General features: G+C 35.4%; 2 protein-coding genes across 2 annotated transcripts; both read left to right on the forward strand.

Moving 5' to 3' along the window:
• On the forward strand, positions 1-6,886 carry LOC124533362 (23 kDa integral membrane protein-like). Its single transcript, XM_047108587.1, has 6 exons — positions 1-324; positions 1,124-1,312; positions 2,680-2,853; positions 3,681-3,814; positions 6,167-6,272; positions 6,793-6,886. Exons 1-6 carry the CDS (start codon positions 250-252, stop codon positions 6,871-6,873), a joined length of 759 nt encoding a protein of 252 aa, XP_046964543.1. The 5' UTR covers positions 1-249; the 3' UTR covers positions 6,874-6,886.
• A 1,744-nt stretch (positions 6,887-8,630) lies between these two features.
• LOC124533361 (23 kDa integral membrane protein-like) lies at positions 8,631-13,188 on the forward strand. Its single transcript, XM_047108586.1, has 5 exons — positions 8,631-8,740; positions 9,302-9,490; positions 10,715-10,894; positions 11,610-11,849; positions 12,671-13,188. The coding sequence occupies exons 1-5, from the start codon at positions 8,678-8,680 to the stop codon at positions 12,764-12,766; spliced, it is 768 nt and encodes a 255-aa protein (XP_046964542.1). The 5' UTR covers positions 8,631-8,677; the 3' UTR covers positions 12,767-13,188.
• Positions 13,189-15,770: the final 2,582 nt, after the last annotated feature.

Here is a 15,770-nt window from a genome sequence, read left to right on the forward strand (position 1 = left end):
TCATCTGTTAATTCTCAACACATAAAACATAGTAGCTGTACATTTTAAAAACATCACAGCATTATAGCTCCTCTGAATATATATCTAAAGCTTATTCTCGCTTGTGTTATTTTATCCGTCCGATGTTTATTACAGACTGTTCATAGCGTTTCATACAATGGAAATCGACCATAGGCTTAGTCAATGTCAAATGGTCGGTCGACAACAAGTGTATTAAAGTAAAACCAATAAAAAGATATAGCTATAAAAATGTTTGTGGATGTTAATAATGTAAGTCGCAGTTGTGCCAAAACATTACTCTTGGTGCTGAACGGATGTTGCATTGTAAGTATACGTATACCTAACACTATCGAAATTTAAGCCCTCATTTTGCTCTTTTGGATATTTTAAATAAGTACTGTGATTTTGTAGTTTAGTTTAATTAGTGTAATCGAATATCATAATGATATACGATGCTCGATTCGACACTCTACACACTAATTTACACTATTATTACACTAATTTAATTTATTACACTAATTTAATTGACACTAATTTATATCGACTCAGCCGGGAATCGATCATTTTGGTGAATCATCATTCGCTAAACTCATCAGATATTCTATCTATTGCTTATAGTATCGTTTTTATCTCGTATAAATAAGTCAGTGTCACAGGTGCCATTCCAACAAGATCTTAGCTCTCAGGTTGGGTGGTGATCTATGGAATGGTGAATGTTTCTCACATTGTGTAGGTCAAGGCGATGGTGACCACTTACCATCAGATCGCTCATTTCGACATTATCTTATCTTTATCCTATAAAAACAAAGGATAAAACAGTACTGTACCTAATTGTCCTGTTGGTCAATCATTTCGATGCTAATTAGGTTTGGTGGAAAATTAACGAACTATCATATTATTAATAATAGAAAAATACCTAAATTATCTTAACTAAAAATTCTTATCTTTATGAATCTTTATATATCTTTACGATCTCTTAGACGATATTATTATATTATTACTATTATAATAGTCTATATAAATACCTAATTAGATTTAAACCATCTTTTCAAATTTCACTCGGTATATACAGATGAACGCATTTAGATTGGAATAAAATTAGCAAATATTTGGGTGCTTTCAGCTCGTAGCGTTATGTACCTTCATTTTCGCTGTGGTGGACACCAAGATACTTCAGCAATATGGCGAGGACCGGGCAAGCGGTACATTCACGGGCGACATCATCATCATCGTCGCCTGCATGTTGCTGATATGTTTGGCATCATTTGGATCCGTAGGGGCAATGAAGGGAGATGTCAAGATACTGTATTTCGTAAGATTCATTACCATTTACTTGGCAATCCTACAAATTCACCTAAATATTTCGCCGGTAAACAACATTTCCCAATGTTGGGCTAAAGGCTTCCCCTCCCTTTGAGGCGAAGGTTTGGAACATATTCCATCACGCTGTTCCAATGCGGGTTGGTAGAATACACATGTGGCAGAAATTCTATGAAATTTTTCACATGCAGGTTTCCTCACGATGTTTTCCTTCACCGCTGAGCACGAGATGAATTATAAAGACAAATTAAGCACATGAATCAGCGGTGCTTGCCTGGGTTTGAACCCGCAATCATCGGTTAAGATGCAAGCGTTCTAACCACTGGGCCATCTCGACTCTAAATCTATGCTTTGCTGCTTAAACAACATTTCGTATTCGCCCAAGAGTGGCCTATTGACGATGTAAGGAATGGTTAAAATTTCTCGCAGTTTTCCATAAATAAAACCCATTCACGTAAGTGCTTAACAAATATCACTACTAATTGAAGACAACAATTGCAGAAACTTTTACGCTGAATTCAGAAATGCTTTCTTATTTGTACTAGGAAAGCGGTAATATCACCTGATAATGAATGCTGATCTCTGATTGCTGTCCCTTAAAAAATTGTATCTTATTTATAATTCATCTCGTGTTCGGCGGTGAAGGATAACATCGCGAGGAAACCTGCATGTGTCCAATTTCATCGAAATTCTGCTACATGTGCATTTCATCAACTCACATTGGAACAGCGTGAAGGAATATGTTCCAAAATCTTCTCCTTAATGGGAGATAAGGTCTTAGCCCAGCAGTGGGTAATTAACAGGCTGTTACTATAAGAAAATAAATTATGTAAATTATTAATGAATTAAAGTAAAGTAGAACCTGTTGCAAGAAAAATAGTGCCCACCTTAGGATTGAAATAGGATAAAGTTGATTAAAACTGGTCATTCAATAATCCTAAGCTAAAGTTTTTGGAATTCAAATATGTACAGCTGAAGAAGATCAAGGGCTCCAAAACAATTTTATTTCACTAAAAGGCAATGATATTCTAATAAACAGATATGTTATATCCATACTAAACAACAGAAAAAAAGTGTGCCGCGTCGGGGACCGTTTAATTAGTTTATTTTTACATTTCGTTAAAAGTAAAAAGGATAGCTTGATAAAAACAATAAATAAAAGGGATAACTAGATGTTTTAATTACGCAAAACGTATTACTACGTAATTATGATGTATTATAACGTATTGCAACGTAAAACAACTAAGGGCAAACGTCTCAATCAGGACGTTTTCTAGTCTTCACTTTTTGCGCGTTAATAACATATCTGTTTACTACAACATCATTGATTAAAGGGTCTAATTTTCTGACTTCTTCTAGTACATCGGTTTCCTCATGATCATGGTGATACTGGAAATGATGATCGCGATATACGTGTCCCTGCAACGCTACGGCTTGGAATTCAAGGTGTCCGAGTGGTTGAGGGAAGACTTCTTCAGGAACACCACTGATGACATCGTGCATAATGATCTTTGGGACAATTTGCAAATCACCGTAAGATATCCTAAGGTTTATAGAAAGAGTGTCACTGTGGATAATGTAAGGCTAAATCTGTTCTGGAATTTAAATGACACTATTTACTCCATGATAGGGCACTAATTAGCATTGTAAATTTATTTATATGAAAAGAGCAACTATGCGTGTTTCTTGCCGTTTCTTCTCGCTAGAAGCTGCTTTCTGAAACGGGGGTAGTATTTAATTGTTGACGATTCAAAAACGCTTCATTGTAAAGTTTACTTGAATAAAATTGATTTGATTTGAAATGAATAAATAAACTTTCATACATACATTAATGACCTTGGAAGAACCTTGATATCATTTTTCATTTTTTCTTTGGCAGAAATGTAAAAGAAAAAATTTTTTTTTAATAGACAACATCACATACATTACTCTGATCACAATGTAAGTAGCTAAAGCACTTGTGTTATGGAAATCAGAAGTAACGACGGTACCACAAACACTCAGACCCAAGACAATATAGAAAACTAATGGTAATCTACATGGACTCGGCCGGGAATCGAACCCGGAACCTCAGAGTGGCGTACCCATGAAAACCTGTGTACACACCGCTCGACCACGGAGGTCGTCAAAATATCTAATGTCTTTTACACAAGAATTTATTTTTGTTACCTGTTTTTTGATCCAGTTTCTCTGATATCATACTTTATAAAAGTATTTATTATTTTAAATTAACATGGTTATTTTTATTACTAAAGTTATTAATTTCGGGATATTTACCATGTTCTTTATTTTTGTCGAATGTCTTGTCCACGAGAACATCCCGAAATTAATAACTTTAGTAATATTTATTATTTATTTAGTACGAATGCTGTGGGCTCAATGGGCCCGATGATTACGAAGCTGTTCGTAAGCAGATCAGCTTGTCATGCTGCCCCCGTGCCTACCGCGCCAGGACGACATACGCGCGGCAACAGCTTTACCGGTCTTGTGTAGAGTTAGTACCTACTTTTGTTTTATTTTGTTTATTAATTTCGATACTTTGCTTACTTCTCTGTACTTTGTAATTGTAAATTTAACTATCTGAATATTATTATTCTTATTCAATTATTAGCAAGGCAATTTATGTGTTCCTGGCTGTGTCGCTTGACGTGGCGAACGCCTTCAACAGTCTCCCTTTCGAGACGATACGGGAGGCACTCCGATACCATGGGGTGCCGACCTATCTGAGGAGACTGCTGGAGGCGTATCTCCAGGACAGGGAGATCCTCTGGGCGGGGGTCGATGGGAGGATCGTCCGGCACCGAGTGGGCTGCGGCATTCCACAGGGGTCGGTCCTCGGCCCAATTCTATGGAACGTCGGTTTCGACTGGCTCCTGCGGGCTCCCGTCCTTCCCGGGATGGGGGTGTTGTGTTATGCTGACGACACTCTCGTCACGGCGATTGGACGGGACTTCCGGGAGGCGGCTCGCCTTGCCGAAGTCGGAACGGCTCTCACCGTGGACCGCATGGAAATGCTGGGCTTGAGGGTCTCCATATCCAAAACGGAGGCCCTCCTCTTTCACGGTCCACGAAAAGGACCCTCACGAGGGGCGAGTATCACCGTCCAAGGGACGGTTATCAAGGTGCAGCCCCAGATGAAGTATCTGGGCCTGATCCTGGACGGACGATGGAGCTTCGGGCAGCATTTTGTTCATCTCGGCCCAAGGCTCATCAACGCCGCTGCCGCTCTTGGTCGCCTCCTTCCGAATGTGGGAGGGCCGGGGTCGCTATGCCGGCGTCTTTATTCCGGCGTAGTGAGGTCGATGGCGCTGTACGGTGCCCCGATCTGGATAGACGCCCTCACCGCTAAAAATCGGGCTCTGCTGCGAAAGCCGCAGAGGGTCATAGCGGTGAGAGGAATCAGAGGGTACCGTACGGTGTCGTGGACTGCGGCGACACTTCTCGCGGGCGATCCGCCCTGGGAGCTCCAGGCGGAGGTGCTCGCGGAAGTGTACCGGTTCCGGGTCGAGGCGAGGGACCGCGGCGACCGGCCAGGGTCTTCTCCCTCCGCCTCAATAGGCGCCGTAGGGACCAGGGGGGGTCCCAGTACCCTGGGAATCCCCCCTAGCTGTTGAAGGCCCGTATAAGCGGGCCGACCGTCAGGGCGTCACGGTAGCATGCGTAAGCGATCCCGTGGCGTCCGCCGAAAGACGGAGAGGGTACCGCTGGTTTTTTAGTGGGTAAACCCGGTGTGCTTGGGCGCACTCGGCGTTCAGGGCTCCGGGGAGTCCCACACCCCCCCCCCCCACTTTCCATCACGTGGGGGAAGCGCGTAAAGCGTTTTTCCAGCGTAATATAAAAAAAAAAGGCAATTTATGTGTTCACAAGAATTGCTATTTATTTTACAAAAGTATAATAATTTTACTATGTAGCGTTATAAATTTAAATAGACAAAACTATTCTATAAAATTGTAATTTTATAAATGTCTTCTTCCATTAGATTAGTACTAGTTATTAATTAGTTTGCGTTATTAGTACTCTAAAAATATTAATCACAGCATAGATGATATGAGAGCAATTTTTACGTTTACCCACACGGGTATAATACCTATATAATCTTAAGATTGAGAATAGCAAAAAAATCAATCTTCTCTTTTCCGATATACATACATATATCAGACACATAAACCATCCCCTTTTATCACTTTGTTTGTTAATGAAATCCTTATTAAGATCCGTTGCGTTGATTAAAAATCTAAGTATACTGACTGCAGGGAGCGATTTTATCTAGAAACGCGGTAGCGTGTCAGCCAAGTTCAGGTAACAGAACTGGCGAGTAGCACCGTGTGTAATTTTACACGAACCATTTGAAGCCATTTTTGACCCCTTCATAACTCAAAAACTGTGTGACATAAACGTGTCAAATTTAGCCAAGTGAGAGCTTAGTCTACAATACATTATTCTAAGTTATAAGGAGAAATATTATTTTATTTAGTATTAAATTAATTTCAGGAAGGATAATGGAACTTTTCACCCATTTAGATCTCACTTCTTTTGTCGTTGATGTCAACAACTAAGGTATATTTCATAATACTGAACTTGGCTCTCATTTTACATTTATGTTTTTGATGGGATTATATATAGTATATAATAACGTAGTGTATATATAGATAAATAATTAAAATATAACTAGATACCTATATAACAGCGTGTTAATTCATTATTTCATTTAACAATTATTACATTTAACAAACTAAATTTTTGTAAGTAAAAATCTATGTGGCCTTATAAATGACGATAACAAAATTATTTTATTCTAGAAAATAGAAATAGGGGTAATAATTTTATTGTAATTATTTCATCCCAGGTCCTCCTCTTTCTACAACGACGGGTGCGAAGATGAAATCTTGTACGCATTGAGATCAGACGCTAATTGGCTCGTTGGTGTTGCCATTACGAGCTTCTGGTTTGAGGTTATATTATAAATATTTCTGACTTAATGTTAAATCGACTATACTTCTAACTAATTAATAATTAAGAACTATGTGTATTTATATACAATGACTATACGAGGGATCTCTTAGAGATGTGGGTTTTAGTCTAGTTACCTACTAGCGATATAATTGGTTGGAAAAAATTCCAGTATCAGCAACACTTTGGAATAAGTTTCATTACAATCGGAATAAATGAAAATAGTATAAAAAGATATTAAGTGTTATATAAAAGACTGTTGTAAGTTCTAACGCGCGTCTTTGTTTGATACAGAGGTTGGGTTCTCTTTAGGCATAAAAAAGTGGCTTATGTTCGGCCCTAGGGTACGAATATACTTCAAATAAAATTTCATCAGATTCTCTTTAGTAGTTTGGAAGTGTAAGATCAACAGAGAGACAGACATAGTTAATCTCGCATTTATAATATTAGTATAGATAGCCCAGCAGTAGGAAATTTACAGGTTACTTTACTTACTTTATATTAATAAAGTTTTTTTTGCAGGCGGCATGCATGTTACTCGCAATGTGGGTGGCGAACAATTCCAGAAAAGAAGCAGTTTACGTGCAAAGTATTCGATACTAGACATGTCATAAATATATATAAATAAGAGCGTCTTACATTTTACACATACATAATATAAATAAAAATAATAAAGTAATCGTTGTTTAATTTTCCTTTTATTATATAAATTTTGCCTATAGAGCTACTACATATATCATAGCACAGGAACGCACATTCTAACAAGTAAAAATTAAAAGTCACCAATGGAAATATAACAATTATAATTACATTAAATTGTCGACGTTTTAGTAAACTTATCAATTGTAATCTAAATTATTTTTCCTTCCCTGTCTTCCTGTGAGCAGATAGACTCTACGGTACAGTCTTGAACTAAAGTTCTTGATTTTGCTCCAAAAGGTAATTGAGCCCATGATTGAACACAAAACCCGAAGCATACGTCATAGGAGTTGAAACAAAATGATTATAGAGCACTTACTTTCCCGTGGTTTATGGTATCTTGTTCTGAGATTTCTGAGGATACTCGGATAAGTCAGTAATGGGTTCTGTAGTAGTTTATGTCTAATCATTTAAAACATTTCGAATTATTTACATTAATCGACCATAAATACTTGAAAGTATTTAAAAATAACTATTATACCATAGATAATAATTGACTTCTGTACAGACACAATACCCTTCTTTATGGTGAAATATCTAAAAAGTCTTCAATTGTTTTAGAGGGTGGAGGATTGTCTCGAATCTTTAATTGATAAAGTGACACGGCTTTTTGTTTTTATTAATTTTTGTCTCGAAATATGTATGTTATTGTTTTAATCAATGCATAATCTTAAAAAAAATGTTGGTAACTTCCTATGGGATTACCTTATTGGTGCACTTTACCTTCCACGAGCAAATATAGAGTTCAATAAAGTAATTTAAAAATAACATTTTATACGTAGAAAGTATTATAGAGAAAAAATGTATTAGATTAAAAGTTTATGCAAGATATAAGCGAAAAGTAGTAACTTAAGATATTAACTAAAATTAATGAATAATAGTGATGTGTAGGAACGATATATTATATTATTAATCTGTATTAGTATACTTGTTAAGTATCTCTTTTGAAAAATTGCAAAGTTTATAAATGCAATTGGAAATATCGTCATACAAATTAACGTTACCGTAAAGATCGATTAAACGTTCCACAAATTGCAATCAATTTTATAACTTAACTATAGATGAATAGAAACTATAATTGATTATCAATTTATTTGAAACAAAGACATCCATGAAACACGATGTATGGGTAAAATGACATCTGTTTTCCCACGCCCTAGATTTTACTTCTTTAAATATTAAAGACGAGGCAAAGCGGCGGACTAATAGATTTCAACCTTTTTAAAAATGACGTGATAAATATAAGGAAAAAAGAAAAAAAACCATCTAAATCGATGTGTGAAAATATTCTGTAAAAAAATGGAACATATTCCATGTTCCATTTTTTTAAATTATTCAAATAAACAAATAGATTGTTCTTTATTTGAATCGTTAACTTTTTATTTACCGTACGAAAGCAGAAAGATTTATTCCGGTGCATTTGTTTCATGTCTATTAAAATTTTCGGCACAAAAAAATAACTAAAACTAATAATACTATACTCTAAATCAATGTAAAATTTAAAATCTAGACTAAAGATACCTAATTTAAAATCAAATACAAACATTTAAAGAAATAACAAAACACGCTTCGCTTATCACTTGATCACGGCCAGTAATGACCACCTACCACCCAGCAGGTCGTCAAATGCATTGATCGATACCACCATTCACCTTCCTAACCTCACCGTCACCGGACATCTGATACTGCGGCGGCTGTACGAATTACAATGAAGCCAAAAAGTATTCGCTGTATGAAGTTCTTCCTTGCTCTCTTCAATATAATCTTTATTGTAAGTTTGATGGAAATGTTTACTTAATATTGATCGACCCTATTTAAATATAATATGCAACACGAATGCTGCACGCGAGACTCCATTGTTCGCCTATGAGCTTTTAAATGTAGTTATTAAATCTTTTTTGAACAACATATGATTTTTTAAAACGTATTGTTAATTTACTGTTATTGAAAATTGATAATAGTTTTAATCAAAATTGAATTTTAATCAGATTTTTTATGGTATAGGTTGGCGGACGAGCATATAGGCCACCTGATGGTAAGTGGTCATTACCCATAGACAATGACGCTGTAAGAAATATTAACTATTCTTTACATCGTCAATAACCATTCTTGGGAACTAAGATGTTATGTGCCTGTAGTTACACTCACCCTTCAAACCGGAACATAACAATGCTGAGTACTGTTATTTAGCGGAAGAATAACTGATGAGTTGGTGGTACCAGACGGGCTAGCACAAAGCCCTACTATCAAGTAGATTAATTCTTACACCATATTGTTATTAGTGGTCTTTTTTGTTTGATTTTTGTAATATACTTATTATTTTCTTGTTCAGCTCTTTGGTCTCGTGCTAATGGCAGTTACTGTGATCAACATGCGTGAGCGCAAGTCTCTGCCCGACCAGCAATCTACGCTCTCCCGAGGAGTGCTCTCCTTCATCCTCACGCTCGGCGTCGGGCTGGTGGTGACAGCTGTGCTGGGATGCATTGGGGCTTTGCGAGAAAATATTAAGATACTCTACGTGGTGAGTGAACTAGATATGTATATTAAGCTCAGCGATTCATTTTTGTTGAGAAGAAATACATTACTCAAATATAATTAAAATAAAATAAGGTTTAAGTTTAAGAGTCGAGATGGCCCAGTGGTTAGAACGCGTGCATCTTAACCGATGATTGCGGGTTCAAACCCAGGCAAGCACCGCTGATTCATGTGCTTAATTTGTCATTATAATTCATCTCGTGCTCAGCGGTGAAGGTAAACATCGTGAGGAAACCTGCATGTGACAAATTTCATAGAAATTCTGCCACATGTGTATTCCACCAACCCGCATTGGAACAACGTGGTGGTATATGTTCCAAACCTTCTCCTCAAAGGGAGAGGAGGCCTTTAGCCCAGCAGTGGGAATTTATAAGCTGCTGTTGTAAGGTTTAATTCGTAACTAATATAATAAAAAACAATAGTAATGTTATCTAATTCGATGGAGCTCCTGAGATGTGGCGCAGTGGTCTGATATACGGAAAAGTTAATATTTATTAACCATAATTAGTGACCACTAATCACCAATTGGCACATTAGTCCTCGTACCCATTACTTAAAAAATAGTAGAGTATTATTAAAAATGTATTAATATTTTATTCATATCAATATCGCCCTTGTCCATGCATAGAATAATAGTCTCTATATAAAAATAATTAAGTTGGATAGTAGTAGTAGGATTGTAGTTATACCATTGTGTATTAGTTATTTATTCATTAAACATAATCAATAGAATTTATTAAATATATATTTGTAATGAATTATAAGCTGTACATGAGCCAAATTTTATTAATACTCAACCTATAATTACACCTCTGTGTGGCATTTGTTTTACATGGAAATGAAACACCAAAACTTGAAATGTAGGTACATGTTGATAGACTCAATCAATATGGTTACAATCAAAGACCAAAACCCTGTAGTACCCTGCAAAAATTCAATTATTAAATATTTTAGTTTTACCCTTTTAGAATATCACTCCGGGAATTATTACCCTAAATAGACAAAGAGAAAGCTCTTGGAATTCTGGGAAGTATCCTCTCAAATATGATATTTATTTTGAAATCATAGAAAAACATTAGGGTATAACCTGCTTCCTGCTTCGCTTTCAATTGTGATAGGCGATCTGGTTCAAGTAGGCTTAATCTATGAAAATCAGGCTTAAAGTTTCAGTAACTTCTAAGATCGACCTAAAAAAGGACATCTCTTCCAGCACGCCTGTTTCCTGATATTCCTGGTTACCGTGGAAGTCATAGTGGGAGTGGGTGGCGCAGTGTTAAGCGCTTGGGTTGGGGGTTCCAGCGAGCTCAGCGTACACTTCTATAAGAACACCACAGTGGAAGATGTAGAGGGCTCTAATCAGAAGATGTTTTGGGACAATTTACAATCTGAGGTAAACACCGCCAAGTATGAAACATTGGTAAAAGTAGTTCAGATTTTTTTTATGGTATAGGTTGGTATAGGTTGACGAGCATATGGGCCACCTGATGGCAAGTCGTCACCATCACCCATAGACAATGACTCTGTAAGAATTATTAACTATTCCTTACATCGTCAATATGCCACCAACCTTGGGAACTAAGATGTTATGTCCCTTGTGCTGTAGTTACACTGGCTCACTCACCCTTCAAACCGGAACACAACAATACTGAGTACTGTTATTTGGCGGTAGAATAATTGATGAATGGGTGGTACCTACCCAGACGGGCTTGCACAAAGCCCTACCACCAAGTATGTGTTTTTGGATCTAATGTATTTTTTTATTATAGACTCAAATAATGACACGCCTACTACCAGCCCATTGACTGGGTAAATTCCAGGTCTATGAATTGAAATAATAATTTTGTACTAATACTTGTACTTTTACTGTAATTATTTTTGTTTGTATATTTGTAACAAAAATCCGTAGCTACATTATTTATATTTAACAGTTAAATTAAACAAAGTACGCGGATAAAAGCGAGTTAAAAAAATAGTTCAACTCCTAAATAAATATTTTAATATTTCTAGTAATAAATATTTTCATGGGATACCTTTTTATTACAAATTATAATGCAACAATAAAAATGTATATTTTCATATATCAGTTTGAATATATTCTTCTACAGAATCAATGCTGTGGCGTAGAAGGGCCAGAAGATTATGCAATCTTGGACCGAGAGATCCCCGCGTCCTGCTGCTTACGCGCCCACCCCCTCCGCGAGGGAGGAGCGCGCCGCCATCTACATTCGACTTGCTTGAACGATAAATCTTATTACTTGAAAGGCTGCGAAGAAGTGCTGAGACAGAAGAGGTCGTTTCGGGGAAACATATTCATAACGACCGTCGTCATATTTGTATTGCTGGAGGCAAGTAGATATTTTTTATTAATAAATAAATAAATATGAGACAACATCACATATATTACTCTGACCCCAATGTAAATAGCAACACTTGTGTTATGGAAAATCAGAAGAAACGACGGCACCACAAACACCCAAGACAACATAGAAAACTAAATGATAATCTACACCGACTCGGCCGGGAATCGAACCCGGGAAATCGGAGTGGTGTACGCATGAAAACCGGTGAACACACCACTCGACCACGGAGGTCGTCTGATTATGATTATTGATATATTTTTAATTATTATCATATGGTTATATGACATTAAGAACTTGACTTTAGTAAATAACTGGTCTAGTTACAACTTACATTTTTAATCTTTGGATTTGATGGATGTTTTGAAATAAAATTGTTTACTGACTGAATCTTATTCCACTCGTCGGTCAAATCTAAAACAACAATAAAGACATCTTGATCAAACTTATATTTTTGCTATTATGTGTGATACCAATAACTTGTTAATCTCTTATGTATGTGCATATATATATATATATATATATATATATATATATATATATATATATATATATATATATATATATATATATATATATATATATATATATATGAGGCCTAACCCACCCTAATGGGCATATATATATATATGCCCATTAGGCTTTAGGAGCAGAGGTATTGACAAATTATCACTAAGTGGCCATTTGGGAGCCTTTTATTTTGAATTGGCAATGTATATAATACTCGCTCTCTATTTCTCCCTTATCTTCGAGATCGACCTTTTTACTATACTAATTTATTAGTACGTTAACAGTGCTTTAATTTTCAGATTATTTGCATCATACTTTCATTATGGATGGCTAGATCCGTTCGAAACGAGCGTCGTAAGTTGCAGCAGAATCTACAAGCACATTTTGAATCGTAATTAGTTATAGTTAAGGTATATTTTTATATGTAAGTCACCCATTGTGTTCAATTCACATCGCACATCTAAAGCAAATAAACAATTTCATGTATTATTCTAATTACGATTCTATAGAATAGGGAAACCGTGAAATCGAAATTCAGATTAACTGGAAGAAGCAATAACGGAGTGTCAAATCTCTTACAAATTTTCTTAATGTAAATATTTCTTATGTAATAAACACAACACAAATACGCATTTTTTATCTATGTACCATATTTTGATACTTATTTTATGTATCTATACGATTATTATATTTGTTTTTAATGTCTTTAAGAAATAAATAAGACATACAGCGGATACTGTGATAAAAAGTAGAGTTAAAAGTTAACGGTCACTGATCAAACAATTCACATATATATTACATACTATCTGTTCTTTGCACATTAGTGTTTAATACTTTAACTGATTCGTTGATATTATCTGCGCCAACAGTTGGTGATTGGATTCCAACTTATGACCAATGTTTGTCCAACATATGTTAGTCATATTGGGTGTATGTCGTCTTGATATTTGCACGGATGTATCTTATATCAGCCTAGTCAATGTTGTATCGCGATTGTGTAGTTACATAATGCTTTTTCCTTCCTTCGAATGTTAAGTAACTGATGACAGAAAGAGATGGAAATAGTCGTGTTACTACCCACTATTCAATTGTATTAATTTACGATCATTTAATTATATAAAGGTTCATTGTATGTAATACTTTCTTAATGTATATATGGTCTCTTTGTCGTCGTTTTAAAAACAATCCCATATAGCGTTATTCAGATTATTTGTGTCAATTGTAGTTTTAAGAAACAAATAAATTGTACGATTTCAGTTCATTGATTAAAATAAAACTTTTTAATACGATATTTCCTAAAAACATTTTTTGCTTTTACTAAAATATTCGTTTAATAAAATATAAACAGTAACCTTACTGAAAAATATGGATAGAATCGTCTACGAAGTGTATTCAAATTTATGTACTCCTTTTGTATGTTTCAAACTTGCTGTAGTGTACTCAGATCTGTAATAATATAATAAATATTATTGGACTTATATTTTATATGGATAGATATATTATCTGTGTATTTATGTATCTGTCCCCTCGAGTGATACACATCGAATATAAAATATATGATTGGGCGCGGGTGACGACGGTGTGTGTGCACGGCGAGTGGATATTTAAATATAACATATATTTATATGTAACTTGAAAAACGATCTTACAATTATATATGTGAACATTACACTTGCACTGTGACGTATAATTTATTGGAATTATTTTACTAATGTTCAATAACCACTCGTAAAATATAGGGTACATAAAATGTAGAGCTGAAATATTAAAAACAAAAAAATCAATTTAAATAGTTTTGTAAGTCGTTGTTTATAATAGGTGAAGATGCTTTTTAGGACTCGTTTAATAAGAAGTCTAGGTGTGACGACATTTGCTCTCTGATTGAGATGTTATGCGCCTGCGCAGATTTGTGATGGCAGCGTTATAATGTCGTTGCATGATAACATGCCAATAGAATAAAAATATGTATCTGTATATGTTTATCATAGTTCAATCTTTTTGGCTTTTCGTGGTAGCCGTAAGTTTTTGTAGTAGATAAGTGTGGCTTAGAGTTGTAGGGGACCAAATGTACTACTCGTCTTCAGCGATGCTGCTGACTTATTAGTTTTATGATACAATAAAAGCCAGATCGAGTGCGGGGAACATTATGTTGAAGCAACAAAAGCGAATACAAAAATTTTGATTTTTGTATTCGCACGAACGAACGACGCGTCTTCTAAATACGTCATTAATTAATAATTACAGTGACAAAGCTTTTGACATATTAACAGACCGTGCTAATGCGAATTTCCACACGCTTCTGTTTCTTCCAGAGTCGGATTAAAATGTCTGAAGACCCTGGGGCCACAAAGCAGTGGAGGGCCTAGACTAACAGGAGCGTGGAGACTCTAATAAGTTTTTTTATTTCAATCTCTAAGCTATGATTTATTTACTTGTACCGGTAACTTTAAAGATAGTAAGTTATTAACATTATTATAATTTGACTATATCTTGGTATTTTTTAACTCGCTGAAAACTGTTGGGGGCCCCGTCGTGTGGAGGCCCCAGGGCAGTTGTCCCGGTTGCCCTTCCCTAAATCCGGCCCTGGTTGCTTCGTTTTAATGTTCCGCGTACTCCGACTGTCATTTGTTTAAATATCACATACATTATCTTGTATTCAATTATGTGCCTTATTAACGAATGCCATTGCCAACACGCTGTGTGGGTAAAGCGACGCCGTCCCGCTCTTACACAGCCTAAATAAAAAGTACGTATTTCTTTATTACTCTCCATATTTATTCATATGCTTTCCTGAATTGTGAATGATTTCCCATGTTCTTTTTTTAAGTATTCAATGTAAAATGCATATAAAAATCAAATGGAATTAACTATTAAGCATTTTTGTTTGCGTCATGATCACGTGAAACACGCAGAGATGAAAGCGCTTTTATGTCACTTTTCAATTCGTATTCGATGCAATGAATTGTGGATTGCGTGTCTTGTCTTATAGTTTGGTTCGTATTCGAATTTAGAATCTATTTTCGAATTGTTTTTTTTTTAAACAGTCAACTTACAGAACAACAATATTAAAACTGTCATTTAGAACACTTTTGGTTCTGTTTCGAATTTCAAATCTATTTTCGAATTGTTTTTTTAAACAGTTTCATGTTACTAAAAATTCGAATTTTTTTTTATTTGCTTTCTTTTTAATTTTTCTTTGAGCAAATATTTATGTAAGCAAGATCTTAAAAGTACATTCATGAGTAATGAGCGACTGATTGAGTACTACAGTTGAATGAATGAACGATTGAATTTATTTTATCGAATTATTTTGTTTCAATGTAGTAAATTTAAAAATAAATAATGCAAAACAAAGCTATAGCTTTTTAATGCTTGCTATTAATGTAATGTGTAATTCGA

This window comes from Vanessa cardui, chromosome 11 (genome assembly GCF_905220365.1).
Source record: "Vanessa cardui chromosome 11, ilVanCard2.1, whole genome shotgun sequence".
Classification (NCBI taxonomy): domain Eukaryota; kingdom Metazoa; phylum Arthropoda; class Insecta; order Lepidoptera; family Nymphalidae; genus Vanessa; species Vanessa cardui.

Excerpts from the sequence above, each read along its gene's own strand:
- LOC124533362 (XM_047108587.1), top strand. The coding sequence starts at position 250 with ATGTTTGTGGATGTTAATAATGTAAGTCGCAGTTGTGCCAAAACATTA. Across the intron at positions 1,313-2,679 it reads ATGTCAAGATACTGTATTTC|TACATCGGTTTCCTCATGAT; the intron begins GTAAGATTCATT and ends GACTTCTTCTAG. Across the intron at positions 6,273-6,792 it reads TTACGAGCTTCTGGTTTGAG|GCGGCATGCATGTTACTCGC; the intron begins GTTATATTATAA and ends TTTTTTTTGCAG.
- LOC124533361 (XM_047108586.1), top strand. The coding sequence starts at position 8,678 with ATGAAGCCAAAAAGTATTCGCTGTATGAAGTTCTTCCTTGCTCTCTTC. Across the intron at positions 9,491-10,714 it reads ATATTAAGATACTCTACGTG|CACGCCTGTTTCCTGATATT; the intron begins GTGAGTGAACTA and ends CATCTCTTCCAG. Across the intron at positions 10,895-11,609 it reads GGGACAATTTACAATCTGAG|AATCAATGCTGTGGCGTAGA; the intron begins GTAAACACCGCC and ends ATTCTTCTACAG.